Source organism: Cyprinus carpio, chromosome A4 (assembly GCF_018340385.1).
Source record: "Cyprinus carpio isolate SPL01 chromosome A4, ASM1834038v1, whole genome shotgun sequence".
Taxonomy (NCBI): domain Eukaryota; kingdom Metazoa; phylum Chordata; class Actinopteri; order Cypriniformes; family Cyprinidae; genus Cyprinus; species Cyprinus carpio.
The window spans coordinates 34124297-34150726 of NC_056575.1; the positions used below are offsets into that span (position 1 = coordinate 34124297).

General features: G+C 41.8%; 2 protein-coding genes across 3 annotated transcripts in view; both read right to left on the bottom strand.

Annotated features, from left to right (window-relative positions):
* The window catches only part of LOC122140760 (stonustoxin subunit beta-like), a 28893-nt gene extending 7467 nt beyond the window's left edge, over nucleotides 1-21426 (bottom strand). The window contains exons 1-3 of the mRNA XM_042745634.1: nucleotides 21301-21426; nucleotides 6681-6854; nucleotides 5642-5815 (exon numbers count right to left, since the gene is read on the bottom strand). Of these exons, the coding sequence (XP_042601568.1) occupies nucleotides 5642-5802 (161 nt within the window). The 5' untranslated portion in view covers nucleotides 5803-5815; nucleotides 6681-6854; nucleotides 21301-21426. The remainder of the gene's footprint in view (nucleotides 1-5641; nucleotides 5816-6680; nucleotides 6855-21300) is intronic.
* LOC109062990 (gastrula zinc finger protein XlCGF7.1-like) overlaps nucleotides 1-26430 on the bottom strand; it is a 972510-nt gene that overhangs the window by 292746 nt on the left and 653334 nt on the right. The window lies entirely within an intron of this gene.

The following is a 26430-nucleotide window of genomic DNA, read 5'->3' on the forward strand; positions in this document are numbered from 1 at the left end:
GACTATCCCACGTTTTGAAATTAACCCTTTAGGCGCCAGGGTTTTTTGGAAAAAATGCTGTATTTTTACATCAAGATTTCAAAAGCTTGTGGCTTGAAAGGGCTTAAAGATAGAAATCTACTGTGAATTAGAAAAATGTTGGGCATGACTGAAAGTTTATGTGGGGTGTAAATATATGCATCTAATTTGCATATTGTGACGTCACCGGGGGGGCGGCCATCTCGAATTTCATAATATTCTGTAAATATTAGATATTGAATTGATGTTTGAACTTATTTGCATGTTTTGTTTTGTGTGTGTGTCTTTTTATCCTCATTCCAAATGATCAGAAAAGAGGAATCCAACAATAAAACAGGAAACAAAAAGAACTAAATTATTACTAGATTACTACACTATATAGTAGTAAAACGCATGTGACCAGTAGCCTACTTTTTGATCAGTTCATCAGTAATATTCAGGAAATAATAGATATTGAATGGATGTTTGAAATTATTTGCAAGTTTTTTTTTTTTGTTTGTTTGTTTTTGTTTTTTGTCTTTTTATTCTCATTCCAAATGATCATGTTTGTTTTTGTTTTTTGTCTTTTTATCCTCATTCCAAAATTACTACTATATTACTGTGCCATAGTAAAAATGCATGTGCCTATTTTTTTTTATCAGTTGACCAGCTATCTGACCAATCAGGTATCTAGGCGACACAGTTTATAGTTATTGAGAGTATTGTTCCTCTCATTGCATGGCACAGCGCAGAGCGCACCTACTCACTGACCGCACCTGTACTGTCTGCCAGCGGCCTTTAGAGCGCTCGCGATCAGCAACAGCTCTCCTATGGACACTATGACCACGTTCACCCCTGCCACCCTCATCCCCGTTGGGCAAAAGGGTCGAGATGATCATTTGTTTGTGCTTCGTGAACACTCTCGCCTTGTACGGCAGCACCATTGCGCTGCAAAGATGTACCGGGGAGAAGCGCGACCATTAGATGACCGATCGTAATTTCCAAAAGGCAAATATTCCCCTTCAGAGTCAGAATCAGCGAATAACATTTGCAATACATCCTCACGATTTTCTCTCATAAATCTCACCATTTACTCGCACGCTATGAACTGAACTGCTTCCGCATCAATGACACGAGAGCTCACTTGCTCTACTATTTCCTCGAACACTTTGAATAGGAACATGACGTAATGATGGTCTAGAATCGAAGTACTACATGTCTGCCATCTAATGGTAGGGAATACAAATAAGATATTACACCTTATTAGGAACTACAGTCTATTTTATTAAGTATGACGTCTTGTCGCAATTTTGCGACTTTGGCGCTTAGAGGGTTAACTCACTGTAAATTTCCTAATGATTTTTAAGGATGTTACAATGTTACATTATAATGTTATTGTTACAAAATATTAACAAACAACATTTTACAATTACATTCAGTTCGCAATCCGTCCCTTTGCGCCACCTGGCGGTAATTTCGCAAATGATATTAACACGTGACTGACTTGCAGTTAATGCCGTGGCCCTGCAGCGGCGGTACACGTGGCGGTATTACCCATTCTGGTTGTCCACCTACTATATCGTCGCTGTCCGATGAAAACCACGTATGTCCATTTTGCCGATTTTGAGATTTTTCGACGGATTGAATGTCCAGGTTCATTTCCGTATACAGTATGCTTCACATATCTAAATGGCCAATGAAAAGTTGTGAAATTATGTCATCTGATTTTCACGTATATCCATTTGGTGTCAAAGCTGTCAATCACGCTGCGTATCTCCCGCCCTGTGGAAGCATCTCGCCGGTCTCGTGAAGTTTCATTGAAGCTCAGCACTGGATAGCCGAATAACAATGTGAGGTAAACTATCAGCAAACGTTTGTTTTTGACAGCTGTTCTCAAGTTTATTATATATTCACAACTATTATTTATCGGTGGATGGTTTTGATGGAGTAGTTGTCGGTGAATGTTTTTGTTTATTTTTTTTTTTTGTGATATTTTTTTTTGTTTTTATGTTTTTGAAGCTGTCTGAAGTTTAGTTCTAATCTAGTTCTTCGTATTTAATAAACTAAGACGTAGGCTATTTAATAAACTGAGCGTATTCATCTGTCAATATGAAACGCGACTTGACCATTCTAATTAATGATCGGAAGAATGCGTATCGACCACCGTTACTGTAAAATATGCAAGTATGTCCATTTAAACTCAATTTTGGTCAAATGTGGATTATATCATTACACTGGCAAGAATATGGTTACATGTAAAGATGCCGTACCAAGTATGACAACGCTACATTCAACTGCTTTTGAAATACGGTGTTTTTTTCACTTCCTGAAAAGTAACCGTTTTGGACATACGTGAGTTTCATCGGGCAGCGACGATATGTACAGGACTATTTATTATTACAACTTGTTTGTCCCATTATGTCAGAAAGCCCCTGTCATTTAACTGGAGATTCAGCTGGCTTTTAATCAAGGAAGTCAGCAGTTATTATATATTTCATCTGTCAGCATGCCACAGTATGGGTCAGCCTTGCTAAGGATGAGCTTTTTTTGTTGTATCTGGGCTGACTGGAGTCTCTTTCCCCGCAAGGTTTTAAACTGCTGCGTTGGCATGTGCCTTCTGTAAACAAGTGTGTTGTGAGATTAATGGAGCCACTTCGCCTGCTAGGGTGAACGCTACCATGGTTGTGTGTGTGTTTCATTTTTAAAACGTAAGGTGAGTATATTTATATTTTTAATTTATTTATATATATATATATATATATATATAAATTATATATATATATATATATATATATACACACACACACACACACACACACACATATATATATATATATATATATATATATATATTATATATATATATATATAATAGGCATTTCATAACCAACAGCTAAAGAGGGGCCTCTTTACCTGTAAAGGTGAAAGCTACCGAGTAGAGGAGAGCTGTTTGTGATTACAGCGTGGGAGTCTTATTGTAATGCCGACAAAGATGCCTCTTCGTCTCTGGAGATGAAAGCTATCTAACGAATTTAAGTTTCCTTGTTTTTTTATGATGGAGGAGGAGAATCTTATGTGATTGCTGGAGGAGAGGAGCTTCTTGGTGTGTACGGGATCCTCAGGAGGAAGGTGTCAAGCGTAAACAAGCTAGTAAATGCAAGCATTCATAAGGGGACATTAGTCAGCTTTAGAAGCAAATGCAAGGTATGCATTAGACCCTGAACACTTTGTTAGTGGCTCAGCAATGGGTGGCAGAACCTCAAGACTTGGGGGTGTCATTTTCAAAATGTCCATGCTGCCACACTGAAGAGCTTTCAGGGGCAGCGTCTGGAGTGTTAGGAAGGGATGAAAATGATGTGCCTTCAGAACCAGATGATATCTCTGAGTCATAAAAAGGGGATAGTGCTTCTGAGGCCTCAGAGGCTATTGCACTGGACCCTTCAAATAAAGCAGTGATTTCCAGAGCTTCTGAGTGTGCAAAACTGCTTTCCCAGGCTGCTTCAACATCACATTTACTATGTTGACTGGTGCTATGGCCTGGACTGGAAGAGATGCTACACACCCTAACATGCATAGTAGAATTATTGACAATCACCTGCAGAAAGCCTGCATCATGCTTCTGCCTTATTGGCAAGACTTGCATTCACAAACTGTCTCCTCTTGGTTTATTTAGAGACTTTGACAGAGGAGAAAAACATCCCAGAAGCCCAAGCCAGGATAATGGTGACTTCACCCAGCAGTGGTACAGGCAATTTAGCTTTGTTTCAGGAAAGCCAAATTAGATATTTTTCCCACACAGGAAACCACACACTGTCCCCTGTGGTATTTGATGGTTGGCCCCAGAGGGCCCCTAGGGGTGGATGCTCTAGCAAATGAATGGCCCCCAGTACTCCTGTATGCATTTCCTCCTTTCCTTTCCTTTCTGCCTGCAGTCTTAGCCAAGGTGAGAATTTTGAAGCACTTTGCTGCTGGTGGCACCAGATTGGCCTTAACAGTAATGGACTTTAGACTGAATCGCTTTGCTGGGAGGGTCACCATGGTGTCTCCCTGTCAGACAGGACATGCTGTCTCAGGCCCAGGGTCAGATCTCCCACCCAAATCCAGGGTGGTACAGGTTACATGTCTGGCCATGTCCCATCTCGGAGAAGCAGTTCTAGCCACTTTGCAGGCAGCCAAAGCCCCGTCTACATGGCGGCTTTATGCGTCTAGATGGGGGAGGTTTTCTAGATGGTGTCAGTCCATGGAGATAGACCCATTTTCATGTCAAATGGATTCTTTCCTGTCATTTCTCCTGTTCCTGCTGGAGACTGGAGTAACAGAATCAACCTTGAGAGGGTATGTAACTGCTATATCTGATCATCATGAAGGCTATGGAGGTTACACAGTTTCAACCTCTTGTCAGCCGTTATCTGAAGGGGGCTCGCAGACTGTGTCCATCTCGAGCTCGGCTAATTCCATCATGGGATCTGGGTATTGTCTTGAAGGCTCTGACAGAACCTCCTTTTGAACTGTTACATGAAGTAGGGATTGAATTTCCCACACTGAAGACTGCATTTATTCTGTCTGTTTCTTCAGTTAAGAGGGTAAGTGAAATTCATGCCTTCTCTGTGCACCCTGCACATTTAAGATTAGGAGAAGAAGGCCCATCTATTTCTCTTCTTCCAAACCCCTCATTTCTGCCAAAAGTTCTGCCCCATTCCAGACCCTTGGTGCAAGAACCTTTCCATCCACCTCCTCACAATTCAGTGGAATCAGCCAGACTGCATCTAATCTGTCCAGTCAGGGCACTGAGAAGATACATTTCTTACACACAGGAGTTAAGGCATACCGATCAGCTGTTTGTCTCTTATGGGCGACTCTGTGCAAGGCCATGCAGTGTCCAAGCAGAGGCTGGCAAAAAGAGTAGGGTGATAGAGCTAGCCTATCACAGCGCAGGGATGCCTCCTCCAAATGGAGTGGTTCCCCACTCTACAAGAGGAGTGGATTAGTTTAGAGGGGCCTCTCTGGAGGAAGTGTGTGTTGCAGCTGGTTGGTCATCATCTATGACATTTACCAAATTCTATCGTCTGAATGTTGCTACGACAGTCTCATTAACTGTCCTGCAAACAGCAGAAAAGATATGATCTGATGAACCCACTGATTTAACTGTAAATTACAGGAAAATGAATTAATGTTCTTTTAGCATGAATTGGTTTCCTTGAGTTTATTGCCCCGCTTGGGTTTTTCTCCCCTCCTGACCTTATCTGGTACACAGTTGACCCATACTGTGGCGTGTTGACTGAGATGAAATAGAACGAGGGGTTACGTAGTTAACCTAGTTCTGTGAATGAAATCAACACGCCACACGACGTAGTCACTCGAGGAGCACTTGTCACTAGTTGGCTAAAGAGAAAGCGCCAGCTACTTCGCAGATGTATTTATAGACTGTGATTGCAAGCGGGGCGTGGTTAATTTGATATACTGTCTCCTGACAGCTTATCCTTAGTGAGACTGATCCATACTGTGGTGTGTCGACTTCATTCACAGAACTAGGTTACCTACGTAACCCCTCGGTTTACAAGGTGCACAAGACAAACCATTTATCTCTCTCTCTCTCTCACACACACACACACAACAGTGTAACGATGACTCTTGCTCAACATACTTGAGTGCATCCAGTGAGCAGTTTGGATCCTCCAGTCTTTCAGAGAGTAGCTTGACTCCTGAATCTCCTGGATGATTGTAGCTCAGATCCAGCTCTTTCAGGTGTGAGGGGTTTGAAGTCAGAGCTGAAGACACATAACGACAGCCTTCCTCTGTCACCATACAGCCAGACAATCTACAAACACCACACAGCAACATTTCAGATTACATTACTTTGTGAATCAATAAGTATCACAGAGTAATACAGCAGTTTATATTTGCAGCTGTTATTTTCTGCAGCGTCAATATGTTGTCAGAATACATCAGAGAAAAGAATCCATTTTATTTTCAAAAGTTCACAAGAACATTAATGTCCTGTTTTCATCTAGATGCATTAAGATACATTTGGATGAATTTTGATTAATTTATTTGGACAACATTAAATATATGTAAAAATTACAATTTCTGTTTATTCATTATTCAGCTATAGTTTTATGTATTTCTTAAATAATACTTCTTGTGCTACTCCAGAGCCGCTACAGCAACAAAAGCATTTGGTTGTGCTAATGCAGCATTTCTCAATCCATTTTTGATGTCTCCCCTATCTGATACACCCATTTGAGGACCAGGGTTGAGAAACACTGTGCTAACTCACTGAAAACACTGGAGTGTGTTGAACTTGCTTCTCCTGTTTCTGTGCTTCTGTTCAAAGCACCTGAGAGGTATGTTAACATTGGCCAGAATGTACACAAGTGTGAAGGTTAACTTTAAATTATATTCATACCAGTAATATAGATGGCACAATGATCGATTACTGAGAAGAGACATGGTGAGATCACCTTTGGAAATAGCTCAAGTTTGTCAACTCTAGAATAGATCTGATTTTCAAAGGTCCATAATTATTAATGGAGAAATGTTTAGGTATGGAGACGTTGTAAATGGAAGGTGCATGTATAATAGATTATATATATGTGGCAGAGCATTCATTGCCTTTTTATCTTACTGTTTCATGTCATGTATGGCTGAAAAAATGGCTTAATTTTTACTGTGTTCATAAATACCTCAGTATATTTAGTTGACAGTAAGATTTCTTCAGTCCAACAGAGAGCAGCTTCACTCCAGAATCCTTCAGGTCATTGTTACTCAGGTCCAGCTCTCTCAGGCAGGAGTTTGATGACTGTAGAGCTGAAGACAAACCTTCACAGCACTGACCAGTGAGATTACAGATGACCGATCTAAACAGAACAACAAAGCGGTATTTGACTCTTTTCATTTAAATGTTCTGACTGACATTATCACTTCTGCTTTAGGATCGGTTTGAATCAATTGAAGATTGTGAGTCATTATTGATAACATACATGTGTGAGTTTCAATCATGACAACTCTCAAAAGTAGTTTAGCATGGTAATGGTTATGACACTGATAATATATTTGGTCTTGGCAGAAGAGATCTACAACACTGCTGCTGCTGTTGGATATTGCTGCTGCTGCAGTATTAGGACAGAGAAACTTGTTTCTGCCAATATATCAACAGACAAGCTGCTTTGATCATGCAAGACATACATCCCCAAACATGGAATGGCAGTAGACAGGACAGGACAGAACAACATAGCCTGCCCAAAACAAGCAGATCTACTGCCAAGACATATGTACTGCTGCTGTTCCAACATGTGTTTGCCATGGATCAACAATTGACAGTTGACTTGCCAATGCAATCTAGACCCTGTCCAGGGTCCTGAAGGCTGCGAGCCTATTGCTTACAGCACTCCAGCCTGTCTTGGATGGATGCATCTGTTGTGACAACAATACATCTTTAGACCTGTTCTAAGGGACCCCCAACCCCAGAAACCCCACGTCTATCCAAGGACTAAATGTGTGCAGCTGCGCCATGCCCATCTCAGGACTAAAATAATAGTGATGTGGAAAGGAATAAAGGCTATTATTTTTATTTTATGTATCTTTATTTAACCAGGAAGTCTCATTGAGATGAAAATCTCTTTTACAAGAGCCATAAAATTAAACATTTTAAATATTTTAAAATACAGTAAGTACACAGAACAATATTGAAACATAATATCCATAATAAAATCACAAGCCTCCATTACCACTCTTTTTACGATGCCATTACCGGTTATAAAAACAGTTCTTTGCACATCAGTAATGACCCCTTTTTTTTTTTTCTTTTTTTTTTGCTTGCTTTGATGACCAGAATAATAGAATTGGAGTTCTGACTCTTGTTATTATGAAGTGCTTCGAGAGACTCGTACTGTTGCACATCAAAGCTATCATACCCAAGGATCTGGACAATCACCAATTTGACTATCAGGCAAACAGATCTACTGATGATACTGTCTCAGTTGCACTTCATATAGCTTTAACATATTTGGAGCAGCCAAAGAGTTATGTTAGGGTGTTTTTCATTAATGTTGGTTCTGCTTTTAACACTATCATTCCTCTTAATATTGTATTTAAACTGAACAATCTGGAAATAGACATGGACCTTTACTCATGGATTATGGACTTTCTGACTAATAGACCCCCCCCCCCCCCATAATTCCCTGGGAGAAATAAAAGTAGACACAATTGAGAAATGATAAATATTTGAGAGAAAAGGAGTCAAAACTGAGAATGTGGTGAAAGAAACAGAATAACTAGCATTATACATTTAAAAGCATTACTCATTTCAGAATATAAATGGATACTGGCTTAAATTTATCTTCAATGCCCAGCATTGTATATGCAGCAATCAAAAAATGGGATTTCTGTAACATCTCAAATATTTCTTAGACAGAAATTCGTTTTCTTTAACATCAAATGGAGATTTTTTTGCTACATTCTCTTGCTTCTCACACTTGTCTCCTGAGAAAAAATTCTAACACTTTCACAATGGTCTCCTTTAAAGTTTTAGAAGAGATCTCATCATCTTCACACACTGTGCTCAGACAAATGTGAGAGATCCAAAGTTTCAAACAAGATCTCAAGAATATCACACACTGTGCTAAGATTTTTCTCCTAAACTAAAGACTCTAGAGGAGACAAATATGAGACCACCAAAGTTACGAAGAAATCTCAATAACATCACACACTGTGCTCAGATCTTCCTCTTAAAGTAAAGACTCATGTGGTCTCACATTTGTCTTCTTTAAAGTTTAGAAGAGCTCTCAATAACGTCACAAAACATGCTCAGATTTTTCTTCTAATCTAAGGACTCTGGTGGTCTCATATTTATGTCCTCTAAAGTTTGAAACAAGATCTCAGTAGCATCACATACTGTGCTCAATTTTGTCTTCTAAACTAAAGACTCTGGAACGTCTCTGTTACGTATGGTAACCCTCGTTCCCTGAAGAAGGGAACAGAGACGTCACGTCAATGACCGACTAATTGGGATATCGCTTCGATAGACCAACCTACTTCGAGTGTAAACTAAACGAGCCATTTGCATGCAATTATTGCATCTAGCTGCCGCTGATCACAGCGTGAGTATAATAAGGCAGCAGGTGCAATGCATACCAGGTTTTCGCTGAGGAGCCGAGCCGGCGGCTCAGTGGTGGTACAGCAACTGTTGCGATGGGACGTGACGTCTCCGTTCCCTCCTTCAGGGAACAAGGGTTACCATACGTACCCGAGATGTTCCCTTTCAGTTGGTCACTCTCGACGTCACGTTGGTGACCGACTAATTGGGATCCCTACCAAAGCGCCATGGGTGCTGCCTCTCCAGTGTCCTGTTTTGGAAGCAAATACACATATAGCATCCGTTTAGGTATATATGGAGAAATTTGAGGTGATTCAAATCCTCTTGGGAAGGCAGAAGTCTGCCAGGGAAACACGGGCTCTAAGGCTATACCGTGGACTATACGCATATGAGTATCGCTTAGGTCTTAATATGGAACCCAGCCTTCCACGGTTCTCACGGATTCATCATAAAGGCCTGGCGCTGGACGTTCCGCTGCGTCCAGTTGCCTAGGGTGATGGAGGATCTCAACAGGGTCTACAGTATGGACACTCTGGAGCAGTTTTAGCAAGCCGACACTAACCGGGGCCTCTCGGTGCCACTAACCGTTTGAGGTGAGAACACAGGAGGATACCGGCTCTACACGAAGGCTATAGAACCTAGCGAACATGTTAGGGGTCGCCCAGTCCGCAGCTCTACAAATATCTGTCAGCGAGGCACCATGAGCCAGCGCCCAGGAAGATGCAACACTTCTAGTTGAGTGAGCTTGCAACCTGAACAGGCAGGGCACACACTGTGCCTGATAAGCCAGGGTTGTGGCATCCACAATCCAGTGGGCCATCCTCTGCTTAGAGACGGCATTCCCCTTCTGCCGGCCTCCGTAACAGACAAAGAGCTGGTCTGAGGTCCTGAAGCTTTGCTCTGTCCCGTCTGAGCATTGAGATGCTACGTAGACCGGACACAAAGTCAGGGCTGGGTCTGCCTCCTCCAGGGGCAGTGCTTGCAGGTTCACCACTTGGTCTTTGAAGGGTGTAGTAGGAACCTTGGGCACATAGCCGGGCCAGGGCCTCAGGATTACCTGGGAGTCAGCCGGCCCAAACTCTAGGCATGACTCGTCGACCGAAAATGCGTGCAGGTTCCCTACCCTCTTAAAGGAGGCCAGTGCAAGCAGGAACAGAGTTTTCAATGAACGAAACCTTAGCTCAGCTGAATGCAAAGGCTCAAATGGTCCCTGCTGTAGTGATTTTAGGACTACAGTCAGGTCCCAAGAGGGTGTATAGAGGGGGACCTGGAAGGATTTAACCTCCTGGCCCCTCTAAGGAACTTGATGACGAGGTCATGCTTACCTAAAGATTCCCATTCATCGGGGTCATGGTACGCAGCAATAGCAGCAACCTGAACTTTGAGGGTGGAGGGAGACAGCCTTCGCTCCAGCCCTTGCTGCAGAAAGGAAAGCACAACCGCAATCTGGCATCTTCGGGGGTCCTCTAGGTGAGAAGAACACCACTCGATGAACAGATTCCACTTCAAGGCGTAAGCGTGTCTCGTAGACGGTGCTCTTGCTGAAGTGATGGTGTTCACTACCTCCTGGGGTAGGTCACCTAGAACCTCCGCGTCCCATCCAGGGATCAGACATGGAGTTTCCAAAGGTCTGGACGTGGGTGCCAATGGTGCCCCATCTCTGAGTCAGTAGATCCTTCCTTAGAGGAATCAGCCAAGGAGTGGCTGTCACGAGGAGCACTAGTTTGAGGAACCAGGTCCGAGTGGGTCAATACGGCGCCACTAGCAAGACTTGCTCCTCGTCCTTCCGGACTTTGCACAGTGTCTGTGCAAGAAGGCTCACTGGGGGAAACGCATATTTGCGTAGGCCCTGCGGCCAGCTGTGTGCCAGTGCGTCCATGCCGAGTGTCCCCTCGGTTAGGGAGTAGAACAACTGGCAGTGAGAGGTCTCTAGAAAAGCAAACAGGTCTACCTGAGCGGCTCCGAACTATCTCCAAATCAGCTGGACAGTCAGGGGATGGAGTCGCCATTCTCCCGGGTAATTCGAGACAGCTCATCGGCTGTACGGTTGAGCAGGCCCGGAATGTGAACACCACGAAGTGACCTCAGAACCTTCCGACTCCAAAGGAGGAGGTGGCAGGCGAGTTGCAACATGCGACAGGAGCGCAGACCACCTTGTCAGTTGATGTACGCAATGGTTGCTGTGTTGTCCGTTTGGACCAGCATGTGCTTGCCTCATATGCGAACTTTGAGACGGTTCAAGGCAAGGCGCACTGCTAACATCTCTAGGCAATTGATGTGCAACTGCAGCTGAGGGCCCGTCCAAACCCCTGAGACTGCATGCCCGTTGTATGTGGCCCCCCAGCCGGTGGTGGAGGCATCCGTGTAAACCACAGCATCTGCTCTAGGGGCACCCCTGCCCAGAGAAACGCAAGATCTGACCACGGGGTGAGGGTTTGGCGACAGGCCGGTGTAACTTGGACCCGGTGAGTGCCCCGCTTCCACGCCCACCTCGGGACTCGGCCATAAAGCCAGTGCTGGAGCGGTCTCATATGCAACAGGCCGAGTGGTGTAAGTGCCGCTGCAGCCGCCATATGCCCCAGGAGCCTTTGAAAAAGTTTCAATGGGACCACTGTCCTGCCCTTGACCGTATTCAAGCAGGCTAGCACCAACCGTGCACGTTCCTCTGTGAGGTGTGCTGTCTGTTCAGCTGAATCCAACTCCATACTGAGAAAAGAGATCCTCTGTGTCGGCGAGAGTTTGCTCTCTTCCCAATTGACCCGAAGGCCCAACAGGCTGAGGTGCTGGAGCACCAGGTCCCTGTGCTCGCACAACTGATCCCGAGATTGTGCTAGTATCAGCCAATCGACTAGATAGCTGAGAATGCGAACACCCTGCTCTCTGAGGGGAACAAGAGCCACCTCCACGACTTTCGTGAAGACACAGGGAGGCAGGGACAGCCAGAAGGGCAGGACCTTGTACTGATATGCCCGTCCTTCAAACGCAAACCGCAGAAAAGGTCTGTGGCGCAGAAGGATCAATACATTAAAGTACGCGTCCTTCAGGTCAATCACTGCAAACCAATCTCGGGAACGGACGCACCCGAAGATGCGTTTCTGCGTCAACATCTTGAATGGTATCCGATGAAGGACCCGGTTCAAAACTCGCAGATCCAAGATCGGTCGTAACCCACCACTTTTCTTGGGTACAATGAAGTAAGGGCTATAAAACCCCGTCTCTTCATATCGGCTGGAGGGGACCGGCTTCTATCGCATCCTTCGCCAGTAGGACTGCAGTCTCTATCCACAGAACAGGGGCATCGGACGCTTTCACTGTAGTGAAGCGGATACCGCTGAACTTGGGGGGACGCCGGGCGAACTGAATCGCATAGCCGGGGCTGTTGGTCCGCAGAAGCCAGCGAGACAGGCTGGGTAGTGCTGACCAGGTGGTTAAAAACCGTACAAGTGGGACCAGCAGAACCACAGCTATACCTGCAGTGGGGCAGCGAGGTGGAACACAGGGACCCAACTCAGGCGGCTTGTGAGCGGACCGGAGAGGGGTGTGAGTGTGGGGTGCAAGGCTCACCTGGTTCCACAGGTTGGCAGAGGGTGCGAGTAGGGCCTTCGTTGACGCTCTCGAACCGCCCACTGCTGCCATCGGGCGAAGGAGGAGGATGAGTGAGGTCCGGTGCTTGGCCGTCTGCAACTCTCTGTGCCCTAAGGGACCCAGAGATAAAGAAAACCGCTCTCTTGTTGAGATTTCCAGATTCTCCACCTGGCTCTCCTCCTCCAGGGGAGGGAGAGGTGCCTTCACCATCCCCCAGAAAGCAGCTACCTCTCTCTGGGTGTAACGTCCTGGGGCCTCTTGCTCTTCCGCTCACCGCCAGGTTTGACGGGGGCCAGGACGGGTGGGGCGTCCTGCCTACGCCCAGCTCTGTGGCTCCACTTGCTGGAGGCTGCTGCGGATGCGGGTGTGGGGGGGTGGGAGTGGGGGAGTGGACGCAGGGTCGGCGACGAGCAGGCTGGAGCGCTGCACAACCTGCGGATGGGTGGTGGCAGCAGCTGCCCGCCGGGCAGAAGGTTGGACCGCCTCAGTCTGCTCCCATGCAGCTGAGAACTGCTGGGCCAGGTTCTTGACCACGTCACCGAAGAGGCCGGTCTGGGACACAGGGGCATTAAGGAACTGATCTTTGTCGACGTCCCTCATTTCAACCAGACTCAGCCAGAGATGGTGCTCCTGGACCACAAGCGTGGACATCGCACGACCCAGAGAGCGCGTGGTGACCTTTGTCGCTCGGAGCGCGAGGTCAGTGGCGTTAAGGAACTGATCTTTGTCGACGTCCCTCATTTCAACCAGACTCAGCCAGAGATGGTGCTCCTGGACCACAAGCGTGGACATCGCACGACCCAGAGAGCGCGTGGTGACCTTTGTCGCTCCGAGCGCGAGGTCAGTGGCGGTTCGGAGTTCTTTCAGAACTTCTAGATCGTGACCACCCTCATGCAGGTCCTTCAGTGCCTTGGCCTGGTGCACCTGCAGTAACGCCATAGCGTGTAAGGCGGAAGCAGCTTCCCCGCAAGTCATATAGGCTCTGCCTGTTAGACCAGACGAATGCCTATAGGCCCGGGAAGGAAGCACCGGGGTCTCCCCGCTAGCAGGAGGCAGACTTAGGACACAATTGCATCGCTATCGCCCCTTCGCTGCACCGCCATCGATGGTGGTGAGGGAGGAGGAGCCCACTTGCCGGTTTCTGGCAGTAAAAGGAACCATCAACAACCTGGTGAGCTCGTCATGCACTTCCGGGAATAAAGGCACCGGGGTGGGGTGCTGAGAACCAATCATCCTGCCTTGAGGGCTCGGGACGCAGTGGAGATTTCCACTTGAGCCCTACCCTCTCGGCGGCCCGGAAAAGCATAGCTGTCATCTCCGGATCCGATTCAGGTTTTGCCACCGTCCCGGGGGGCGGCAGCGTGGCCGAATCTTCCTCGGACAGCTCTTCCTCCAATGCTGAGATCGACATCTGGTCGGGGGGAGGCCAACTGGATACTGCTGGTACGCTCTTTGAAGAGAGCCCAGCGCGTTTCATGAGGTGCTCCACTGGATTGGAGGTGCAAGAGGAGTGATGGTCCCCAGAGGGTTGGTTACCTGCGGGGTTTGCCACCACTGTAATCTTCAAACCACCCGTGCTACTGGAGGAAGTGGTTCTCGTCTGTCGGCCGCCAGAATGCGCCCCAGATCGCGGCAGCAGCAACGGGACTCCGCCCCCCTGAAGGTAGCAGAGCCTGGTTCGCAGCTCCGAGATGGTCATCTTCCCGCAGTGGGAAAATGACTCATCCACGAAGGCCACCTCAGTGTGCTTGATGCCAAGACACGTGAGACAGTGATTGTGACCATCACCCATTGCCAGGTAACGACCACACCCAGAAACGCACGGGTGAAACGGCATCCTTATAAGGACGATCCATCGTCTTTACAAAGACGCACCCGTGAAGCTCTTTTAGAGAAATTTGCTCTTTAGGAAATGCTCTTTTAGTGCTGAGGCGCACGCACAGAGGAATTGGCCGCTTGCAACACGACAGGTGCGCAACCCACTCAATTCAGGAACGACCACCGCTGAAGCGCCGTCTCGCCAACCACACGAAGCTTCCGAGAGCGTGCTGAACTCGTAGTTCACAGCAGACGCAGTTTAGCAGAACGATACTAATGCTCGGCTCCGAAGCAAAAAGCTGGTATGCATTGCATCTGCTGCCTTATTATACTCACGCTGTGATCAGCAGCAGCTGGATGCAATAATTGCATGCCAATGTGCATTGGTTCGTTTAGTTTACACTCAAAGTAGATTGGTCTATCGAAGCGAGATTCCAATTTGTCGGTCACCGACGAGACATTGAGAGTGATCGACTGAAAGGGAACTCTCACATTTCTCTCCTCTAAATTTCAGAAGTGATCTCAGTAAAATATAAAATAACTCAAACATTTCTACCATATAATTTGTATTACTAATTAGTGTAGGGTTGAGTTATATGCCATTTAATGTGATTTTTACCAAAAGCAAGCACTAAGATTATTGTTCCTGTAGTAAAAATTCTGTAAGTCAGTTTTGATTAACCCTCTGGGGTCGACAAATGGGGATACGCGTTTTGTGGCATCTGCTCCTGATAACACCAAAAAATAACTTAAATTACACTTTCAGTTTTGATCGTACAGATAAGAGCAACACATCAATCAAATCTGAAAAGGATCTACTTTTATTTGTATACAAACATAATAACAAAACTTTGTGCATTTACAAAATAAAGAAAACAAACAGGGTGCGCTGTCTGCAGCCTTGGTCTGCATTTAGAAACGTGTCATTAAAATATACTGTAACTCAGCAAATACTCAACAGAGACATGAGAGATATATCTATAGAAAGCTTGACATGTTTACTTTTAAACTAAGCAAGTCCTACCAAAAACAAGTATTCTGTGATAAAGTAATCCATAAGAAAACAACGCAATGTCCCGTCTTTCACTTCTCCCTTCATTATATCTAATGCAACCATGTCCACGCGCTGAGAACGCTATTGATATTATAATGTTCCACGTGAAGCTCACAGCGTGTAAATGCCCATACCACAGAAAACAGAGCAGCGAGACTGTTATTCAAGGTTTTTTTTATTTTATTTTACTGTTCGCTTCGCGCTGAAAGGAATAAAACATAATTCACAAAGCACCAAGAAGATGAAGTTGGGATTAGGTTTGGATTTGGGTTTTGGTTTTGGTTTTCATAAGTAATGTAGTGATGGATCTTTATGTTTTAGTGATCATGAGTTAGTCTTTTTTTTATTATTAATCTACTTGTATTAGTTTTCACACAACATGTTCACATTTTACTAGTTAGACTTTTTCCAAACTATAATTCCTGACTAATTGTATAATCAAGTGAAACATTATGAAGTTTTATTCACATCATCTAAATGTTCTACTGTACTGCTAGTATCATTGACCATCAAAATAATGTTAATAATGTAGTTTATCATTTAGTTTATTTCAGAGCACATAAACAATATACACTTTGGAAATGCTAGTTATGTGATGTTCATTTATATATTTCAACATTACACAATACCAGTCAATACCAGTTTGCTAAAGCAGCAATATTGTTCAATATTTTTACTATTTAAAATAACTGCTTTCTATTTGAATATATTTAAAAATTTAATTTATTCCTGTTGTCAAAGCTAAATTTTCAGCATCCAGTCTTACTCCAAGTGTAACAATATACACTATACCATTCAAAAGCTTGGAGTCAGTATATATAGAAAATAAAACTTTTATTTAGCACACAAGTGATGATAAATACAATAATCATGTTACAAACTATGCTGTTCTTTCAATTCATCAAAAAAACCTGAACAAAATATTTGCAGCTCTTTTCAAAATTAATAATAATAATAGTAATAATAAATGTTTTTTTGAGTAGCAAATCAGAATATAAGAATGATTTCTGAAGGATCGTGTGACTGGAGTAATGATGCTAAAAATTCAGCTTTGAAAGTCAGCTTTGATTGTTCCTAATAAACTGTTTAACCGCACTCGCAAGTGAATCTCAAGTTATTTTGTGGGATAATTAAATATATTCTTAATAAACTACAAACATAAAAATATATAAATTTATTTTGTCCTCACATTCTTCCTTGTAACTCTTCCCTCTCAGTCACACACATGACTGAAAGGCTCATTATGCAGCTCATTATGCGGGCCTTTGTCTTCTCAGGTGTAAATCAAACTAATCAAACCCTCCATCTGCTGTAGGTGAACCAAAAACAACTGATAGCAGCTCTCAGTGATATGTGTCGGGTCCCTGCTATAATAGCAGCAACATTCACAAATGTTTACCGAATAAGCGGGAACCCAGTGTGCCTGTAGCTTTCTCTATTTTCTGTTTTATCAAGTGATAGAAAGTCTAAGACCTTTTCAAGCCGAAGGGCAAACTCATCTAATCTGCGGCCTATTATGCATCAAACTAAGATTGATGTAAAGACACAAAGCACTGCAAAGTTAGCATTTTTAAACATTCGCTCACTAAAAAATATATAATTTCTAATCAATGACTTTATAACCACAAACAATCTGGATTTTATGTTTCTAAACGAAACATGGCTAGAAGACAGCTGCAGTGCAACAGTCCTAAAAAAAGTCAAAATAGTCATCAAAGAAGAGGATTTGGGATTTTGGGGCCCTGTGATCCAAAGCAGAGTTGTCTGTGAATTTTTCCACAAAAAAGCTAAATATGTCATCAGCTGAGCATAATTGGCACATAAATATTAACCTGTTAACCCACACCTGGACGCCCCTGCACTGAATTGTCTTTGTTTGCACATGTCAATGTTTACGTATAGATTAAATGAAACAGGACAAAATTAATCTTGACAAACTATATATCATTATAAAGATCTAAGCCTCGAGCATCGACGACAGATCGCTGTTTTTCAATAGAAAGCTTATAAAGAATGTATTTGCTACATTTGTGTAAGCAGTACACATCAAAACATGAAGAATCAAAACGCAGTATATACCAGATTCATCGTAATAGCGAGTCATAAACACATCCACAGCTGTAAATCCCGGATTAGTTAGAAAGGTAAGGAAGGGTTCACTGAATGACAACTCATAGAGCATGTTTAATCCATGAAGCAATAACATTGTAATATGGATGATAATTCTTTATTTATGTTTCAGTTCTTCAGGGACAGTATTGTTTGTGTCCCTTATGGAATAACTTACGCTCAGAAAACTGCATCTTGGTAGTAAAAAACAGCATGCTTTTGTAGCGTACAGTGTCACAAACAAAATGAGATGATCCAGAAAAAAAAAGTCAAATATAGGCGGAAGATTGTTTATTTTAATTCTGGCGCTCTCTTGTGACAACTCGTGACGCGCGCTGTGACGCACCTGTCATCTGATGGAGGTGTAACTTAGCGATCGGCTTTTGCACCAATTATTATTTATTTTTGTATGATTACCATCTCTATAACTGGCCATCAGCACATGATAATTGACTATATGAGCAAAAATAATAGTAAATGCTGCATTTTTGCCAATCTCAGGATGTACTGTAATTGGCATACATAGTTAAATCTTTTTTATTTTTCTTATTTATTTTTATTACTCAAATTATTCTTATTGTATTTTTCTAGAGCTCAAATAAATCATTTATATGATGTCTAAGATTCTGTCTATTGTTTTATAATTGAATGACTATGCATTGGTATGTTTAATGACTAAAATAGTTTGTAAAACCCTTCAATATAGTTGGTAAATATTTTTTTATATTTAGGGAGTAGGGGGGGGAATTAGATATAGTCTCAGAAAAATGGTTGCAGGAATCAAATTTTTCATGGTATCTTCAGATTTGAATTAGAAACTCATGAGACATGTGACTTTCAACCCATTACTTTTCTAGATTGCTCCAGGACGTATTTCATGTATTTTTATATCAAATAAAAAAAAAAATTCAAGGCACTTCAGTGTATATATCTTTTAATCTTTTTGAGCATTATCAACTCTGGTTGATGAAAATTAAAGCCCAAAGGGTCTTCTTCAAAGACACCAAAATTATGTGTGTGATACACTGAAGTAAGGAACTGTTGCAATTTTAATTTAGGTAGGGCACTTTCAGCTGTGAGTCCCATAATGGGGGGTCTGTTTAACAGGTTAATCCTCTGGGGCTGACTAACGCAAATATGCGTTTTGAGGCATTTTCTCCTGATAACACCAAAAAGAACTTAAATTACACTTTCAGTTTTGATCGTACAGATAAGAGCAATACATCAATCGAATCTGTAAAGGGCCTAGTTTTATTTGTATCCACACATAATAACAACAAAACTTTGTGCATTTATAAAATAAAGAAAACAAACAGGGAGTGCTGTCTGCAGCCTCGGTCTGCGGTTATCTTTATTTAGAAACATGTCATTAAAATGAACTGTAACTCAGTGAATACTCAACAAAGAGACATGAGAGATATATCTATAGAAAGCTTGACATGTCTACTTTTAAGCTAAGCAACACAAACTAAGCAACACAAATATCAGTGCATGTCAAAACTTCTCTAGGCCCCCAAAACGCCCTCAGGCCTCAGAGGGTTAAAAGGTAAGGATAAGGATATAGTACCTAAATATTATTACCATAAATGACCCTGGGTGCTTGTGTTGTGTACAGCACTGTTGTTTTGGCTCACTGCTCACTTTAAACTCTAGAATTGGTAAAATGTTGATACAGATGTCATTATGTTTTGCGGTCTGATTGGAACCAAGCTGTCTACAATAGTGGAATGTGGCCCTTCCAACAAGTAATTGTTAATTTGTATTATTTTCATCAACTACAAAACACATATGCTTACACAGTTTATAATAATGTAAAATGTCAAACCTCAGTATGTTCAGTTGACAGTTAGAATTCTTCAATCCATCAGAAAGCAGCTTCATTCCTGAATCCTGCAGGTCATTGTTACTCAGGTCCAGCTCTCTCAGATGGGTGTTAGATGATTGTAAAACTGATGACAAACTCACAGCACTGACCAGTGAATCCACAAACCTACCAGTCTACATAAAACAAAGGATTTTGTTAGATTGTTCTGATGCATCAGAAATAATGATCTCATTAGCAAATTCCTACCATTAGACATCAATTTTGTCTTGCATTCAAAGCCAGTTCAAGTTTTGTCTGATACCTAAAACCAGTTAACAGCACGTCTTGCCTGAAAACTGCCTTGTATTAGCTCAAGAGACAGACAAAGGCATGGGGACAGCAGGAAGCAGTATAATGAACAATCTTGGTTGCTTTTATTTGAATGCTCAGACTTTGTCTCAATAGCAGAAGTTCAACAAGTGTTATTAGAGCTGTCAAAATAAATGTGATAATAATGCATCACAAAATAGCACTTTAATGCAGTTTAAAACAATTTAGTGCCATTAACGCAGGTTCTGTTTGAACCAATAAATCGCAAATAGGTAAAAGCCAGTTGTGAAGGTATTCAAGGTAGACCGGAAGTAGGGTTGTGGCAATGCAATTCTATATTTTAAAAAGCATGAAATAAATTTGATTATAAAGTGGATTTGTGTATATAATAATAGTTCATATTGAGATTGGACGGCACAGTTCGAAAGATGTATTATTTAGGCAAAAAACCTGCCACAACAAAGATGGTGTCTATGTTGGTGCGGTCTGGGAATACCGGATGCAAGATGATGTACGGGATTCCACGAGCTGAAAAGAGTGATGGTGGGGAGGATGAAATTAAGGTAGTTACTTTGAAGCCTCATCTCTACTGAGCAGTTTTCATTTGTTTTTTGCAATGGAAAGTTGATTGTCGACAAATGGATATTTAATCTGCCTAATGATTCTACTATGAATTCACTTGTCTATGAAATATACTGCCTTTGTTGTGGTGTTTGCAGTGTTAATGGAATTCCAGTTATCATAAATGGAGACTACAGGAATTAAGCAATCTTTTCCAGAGGTATTATAAGAAGTTGTTTGAAGATGGAACTGACTGTTAACTAGTGTAAAAGCAGTGGAGCGTGAGTAACAGGATATCAATTATCAAGCGCAGTTAATTGTGGGAACTAGCTGACTTTTTTTCTTTACTTCTTCATCAAAACACTGTGGAAGTAACAGAATCAGGAGTAATATCAAGTGCTATTATTGATGGAATAAAGTGACTTTGTTTCCCTTATTTTTTCTTTGAACAACTTTTCAAGTTTAAGACTATTTAAAAGCTCTGCTGTTGCTATGCTGTTGTATTTTGTGTGTTTTATGTTCTAATGAAGGGTGATGTGTGATAGAATTGGTGCACTAATACACTGAAATTTGCATTCTTGAGTCATAGTAGATTTTTTTCCCCTCTGGTTTACTCTTACCAACCTTTGGATTTATGTTATGTGACAATTATTAAGGTAATGCCAATTGAATACATGTGTCCTTTGTTCACTCTCCTTCTGACTTGACTACTGACTATTTTTTGAATGAAATTTTGGAAGATTATAAATCTTTCTGGCACTCCAGCATAAATTTAAAGAGGGAAAGTGTTTACAGGGTGATTCCATAACAGGGAGTTTCAGCATATGAATGGGTTTTATATTTACCTCTGTAGCTTTAAAGCAGTAATAAGCAGTTTGGTTGACTTACCTACTGTATTCATTACACTTCATTATCTGAAACATCTTTTTGTGAACGTGAATGTCAAACCTCAGTATGTTCAGTTGACAGTGTGAACTCTTCAGTCCAACAGAGAGCAGCTCCACTCCTGAGTCCCGGAGGTCATTGTTACTCAGGTCCAGCTCTCTCAGATGGGAGTCTGATGATTGTAAAGCTAAAGCCACACAACTTTACAGTGCTGATCAGAGAGGCGACATGCAGCAAATCTATATCAGAGGATGACATAGTACAATGAGGAGGAAATGGATGATTAAAGTCATGTTTTCTGTATTATTTTTAAGACACTGAAATAGTTAATATGTTGAGTGACATTCAGCTTAAGCACACAAGGTGACATCTGAATATGGAGGTGAGCTGAAATTGTAAAATGAAGCACAGCTAGAAACTTCTGATCCTCATCACTGTTGCCATTAAACTGGCACCGACACAACGCAGAGGTAAGCAATGTTTCAGACTCACTTAAACTGCTGTCATGCATCCCATCAGAGATGTTATCCATTTTCAACATACTTCTGCTCCAGCAGCATCAAACACACAATCAGTTATTCAAACATCACTTCATCATGTTCACATGTTGTTTACTCAGTTAAACATATGGCACAACATTTACTTTATGAATAATAGGATGCCATTTAATTATTTTTTATTTATTTATTTTTTTTTTCATATTTTGGCTCTCCAGTCTTTATATCTCTTTGGGGGAAAAAAATATTTTAATGATTAAGAGATAACTGTAAATATTTTTCCACACAACTGGGTTTCTACTGTTCAGTTCTTACAGATAGTAATCAACCAGAACAAGCTTTTTACCTTTGTGGGTACTGCTGCATCTGCAAAATGCATTTGCAGGTTTTGAAGCTTTAAACTGAATTTGACAAGTTATCAGGCGAATGTATTAAATAGCATTTTCATGAGTAGCAGTTAACATTGCCTTGTCAGTGGGCTATTAGTATATTTAGTCTAAAATGGCATGTTAACTCTATCTAGTCTAAATGAAAGCAAAGCAGTTATGGTGTAACATAAATCAATGTGTTTTAGAACTGCAGAATACACACACATCTCTGCATTAAAACACACACTTCACAATAATAAAAATAATCAGTGGCATCATGCACATCTTTTTTATAAGGTGACCGTTCTGGTATTGACTGTGAGATATGATTTAGAGGCTGTGTTAAAATCTTACAGCCTATATATTTTTTATGAGATCCACTGGATCATTCTGCATTTTGATGTGGAAAACAGGCAGAATTAACTTTTTTGATAATAGCACTGTTCATGTTTTATGAGGATAACCCAACCCCACATAAAAAATAAGAATAATTATATTATAGTACACGTGAACTTTAATTTTTTCGCTCTAATAATAATTAAATGTTTTTCACATTCTGAATTAGGAACCAAAGTGTGATCATACATAGTCTCTGCTGCCACTATTTGTACTGGTCCCATGTATTCTGTAAGCTTATTGTGAATTTGAACCATCAGTTTTTGGACAATGCAATGGTGATGAGAAATGGCACATTTTGGCTTCAAATCAGATTTTGTATTCATATCGCATCAAATCACACAAGGAATAAACACTGAACTCTAAATAAAACTTGCAATATTAATGTGTAGGGCCAACGGACTTTGTAGGCCTATGTTGAAATTCACAGAGGCCCCACACTACAAGTTAGGAAAAAAAAAATCAATTCATAAGCCCTACATTTCATCTCTGCATTTTAGTTCCATTATTAAGTTAATCGTGTGCTACATTTTTTTATGATTCGTTTATTCTTTTTTTTTTTTTTTGTTTATATCATGGGAACAAATAAATACAATGTTCTTACATAACTTTTTTATTCAAATAAGTGATCAACAAATTCACGGAACATTGTTTTTGGCAGGTCATGAGGCTCTGCATTATGGACAATACATGTGTCAAAATGAACAGCATAGCGAACGACTATGCACGTGACCTGTTGAAATGCATCAGGGGATTACTGAATAATAAGTTTCAAATATTTTATTTGTGACGTTAATGTGATCACAAAAGTGACAGTAAATGTTTGTTAGAAAAGGTCTCCGGTTACTTGTGTAATCATGGTTCCCTGACTAGGGAACGAGACACTGCGTCCTGTAGGGGTCACTATGGGGAAACGCCTTGTCGTGACCAGTGTCTGAAGCATACATTGAAAAACGGGAACGAGACACTGCGTCCTCTAGTGGTCACTATGGGGAAACGCCTCGTCGTGACTCAGTGTCTGAAGCATACATTGAAAAACAACCAACAAAACGTTTGGCCGGTGACAGCCACATGACATCACTAACCGGTGCACACTATCGTATAAATAGGTGCCGGGAGAACATGTCATCCACATCCACTTCTTTCGTCTGAAGCCTTGCGTCCGAAGCATGGCAGGAAGCTAGAGAAAGCAGTGTCTCGTTCCCTACTCAGGGAACCATGCCTTACATAATAATCTGAGATGTTCCCTTTCAAGGGAACTTCGAACTGCATCCTCTAGGGGTTGTTATAGGGAACGGTATACCCACACTGCCATGCTGAGGGGAGTGCAGGCCAGAACCATCATGAGCACTAAGTACCAACTCTACCATTTACATGGGAGTTGACCCTGGAATGTTAGACGGCTGTCCGTAACATTATACCTTACGGCCAAAGGCCTAGGCTACATACCCAACTTAACGCTGTTAGGGAGGCCAGATCTACTGGACCTGGGGTAGAGCTCAAGGCTTGGAGTCCGAATAGATGTCCTTTAAAGGGATGCGCCCCAAGAGCCTAGCATCATACTAAGTCTTGGTCTGTCACACAGGGTCTACCGCTGCTCTCGCATAAGCTTTGCTGAAGGAACTGTCTTAACAGATCCCTAGTATCAACACACCCTGTTTAAACAGGTATGCTGAGGATAAATAGGTGGAGTGGTGCCCAAGATGAACGGGGCTTTTACCAGCTCAAGAAAGGGTACAAAGCAACCGTGCAAAGCCCTTACCATATAGGATTTTTGAAAAGAACACAGAGTACTAGCGTTTGCAACTTACCACAGTGTGGATTATAGAAAAGTGTGCAAAGATTTCACTTGCACACTTTACCATAACATGGATTTCTAGGACAACCATTCTAAGGGGCTCTCATGGCACTCTGAAAGAGCAGCTCATAGATGGAATGGTACATCCCAAAACCAGTATGTTTGAGAATTATCAACTGGATTTATGGTTTAATGCTGAAGTGGCCTCCGCAGTAATATCTTGCGCTGAGGGAGGGGCAAACACCCAGCTCTCAAATGAGAGGGGAGCTCGAACTACCGCATGTTCCAATGCTGAGGAACGGCTAGCAGTAAGTTACCTAGCCAAGGGAGGATAAACCCCAGCTCTCAACGAGAGAGGGAGCTTGACCTCAGACATGATCGTTTAGAATCAAAGAGTAAGCGTACTGTCAAGTTTAGCCAAAAAACTAAAAACCTTTACCCAAAAAGGTTGGCTATGAGCGCGCTACTTACCTTTCTGTAATTCGGAGTTCTCCTCTCACGTGAGAGTTGAGTTCTCTGTTTTTTCCAGAGCACCTGGAAAACCAGCAGGTGTATACTAGTTTAAGTACTACCACAAGAATAGCCCAGAAAGTGTGCAGAGTCTTGCGTGAACACTTACCACTTACGTGGATTTTAGAAAGTGTGCGAAGTGTTCAACGTGCACACTTACCACCATGTGGATTTCAGAAAGTACGCAGAGCTTAGCGTGTGTACTTAAGCCTCTGGGGTCACAAAAGCGTTTTGTGGCATCTTCTCCTAATAACATCAAAAAGAACTTAAATTACACTTTCAGTATTGATCGTACAGATAAGAGCAATACATCAATCAAATCTGTAAAGGGCTATTTTTTATTTGTATACACACATAATAACAACAAAACACTGTGCATTTAACAAATAAAGAAAACAAACAGGGTGTGCTGTCGGCTGACTCGGTGCCTGCCAGTGATCTTCATTTAGAAACCCGTTATTAAAATGAACTCAGCAAAAACTCAACACAGAGACAATGAGAGATATATCTATAGAAAGCTCTTGACATGTCTACTTTTAAAGTGAGCCAAGTCTTATCTAAAACAAAATATTCTGTGATAAAGTAATCATATGAAAACAAGCAATGTCCTGTCTTTCACGTCTCCATTCATTATATCTAATGCGACCACGCCTATGCGCTAAGCGCACTATTGATATTATAATAGTCCACGTGAAGCACGCAGAGTGTAAACGCCCATACAGATAACAAAAGCAAGCGGACTGTTCTTCAAGTTTGTTTTTTTTTTTAATTTTAACTGTTCGCTTTGCGCTAAAGAAATGAGACATAATTCAGCAGGCAGCTTGATTCCAGATCATAAACATGAGTAGGGTGTCTAATTCTTTCAAAAAAAAAAAATTTTTTTATTAATCTACTTGTATATATTTTCACATACGTGCACATTTTACTAGTTAAACTTCTTCCCAAACTATAATTCCTGACTAAATGTATAATCAAGTGAAAACATTATGAAGTTTCATTCACAGGATAATCTAAATGGTTTTCATGATGCCAGGAATGTTTTTTTTAATGTATTACCAGTAACGTAGACTGCAATACAATATAAAAGTAATATGAGTTATAATGTTGCTAGATTAATGCCAGTAAGGAATGATAGGACAAAACTTTACTGTGATAGGCTATTCTCTGTTCACAAATATGCCATATATGTTTATAACTATATATTGTACAGGCCCACATACAAAGCATCTGCTTGTGTGAATGAATGTAACCTAAGCTTCTGTTAATGAATATCTGCTCTTGGTGTAAATATTCTCCATGTATTATAATCCCGTCATTGGTGTTTGCGATCGTCTGAGTTATAAAATGTATCAAGTAAGCTATAAATATCACTGATAATATGTTGTGCTATGTGGTACATAAATTACTGAGAGTATCAGTGGACCATTACAATAATGTTAATAATGCAGGGTTTATTTGTGTAAACAGCATGCTTACTTTTTTATTTTGATGTGATAATAACCTTTGCAAAGCGAGCCAATGCAATAGCAGCGCCCCTCAGGAACCGTGGAACACAGCTAAGATCAAGCGAGGCACAACACTACCATGGTCTCTTCAAAAAAATTGTAGTACTTCAGAGCACATA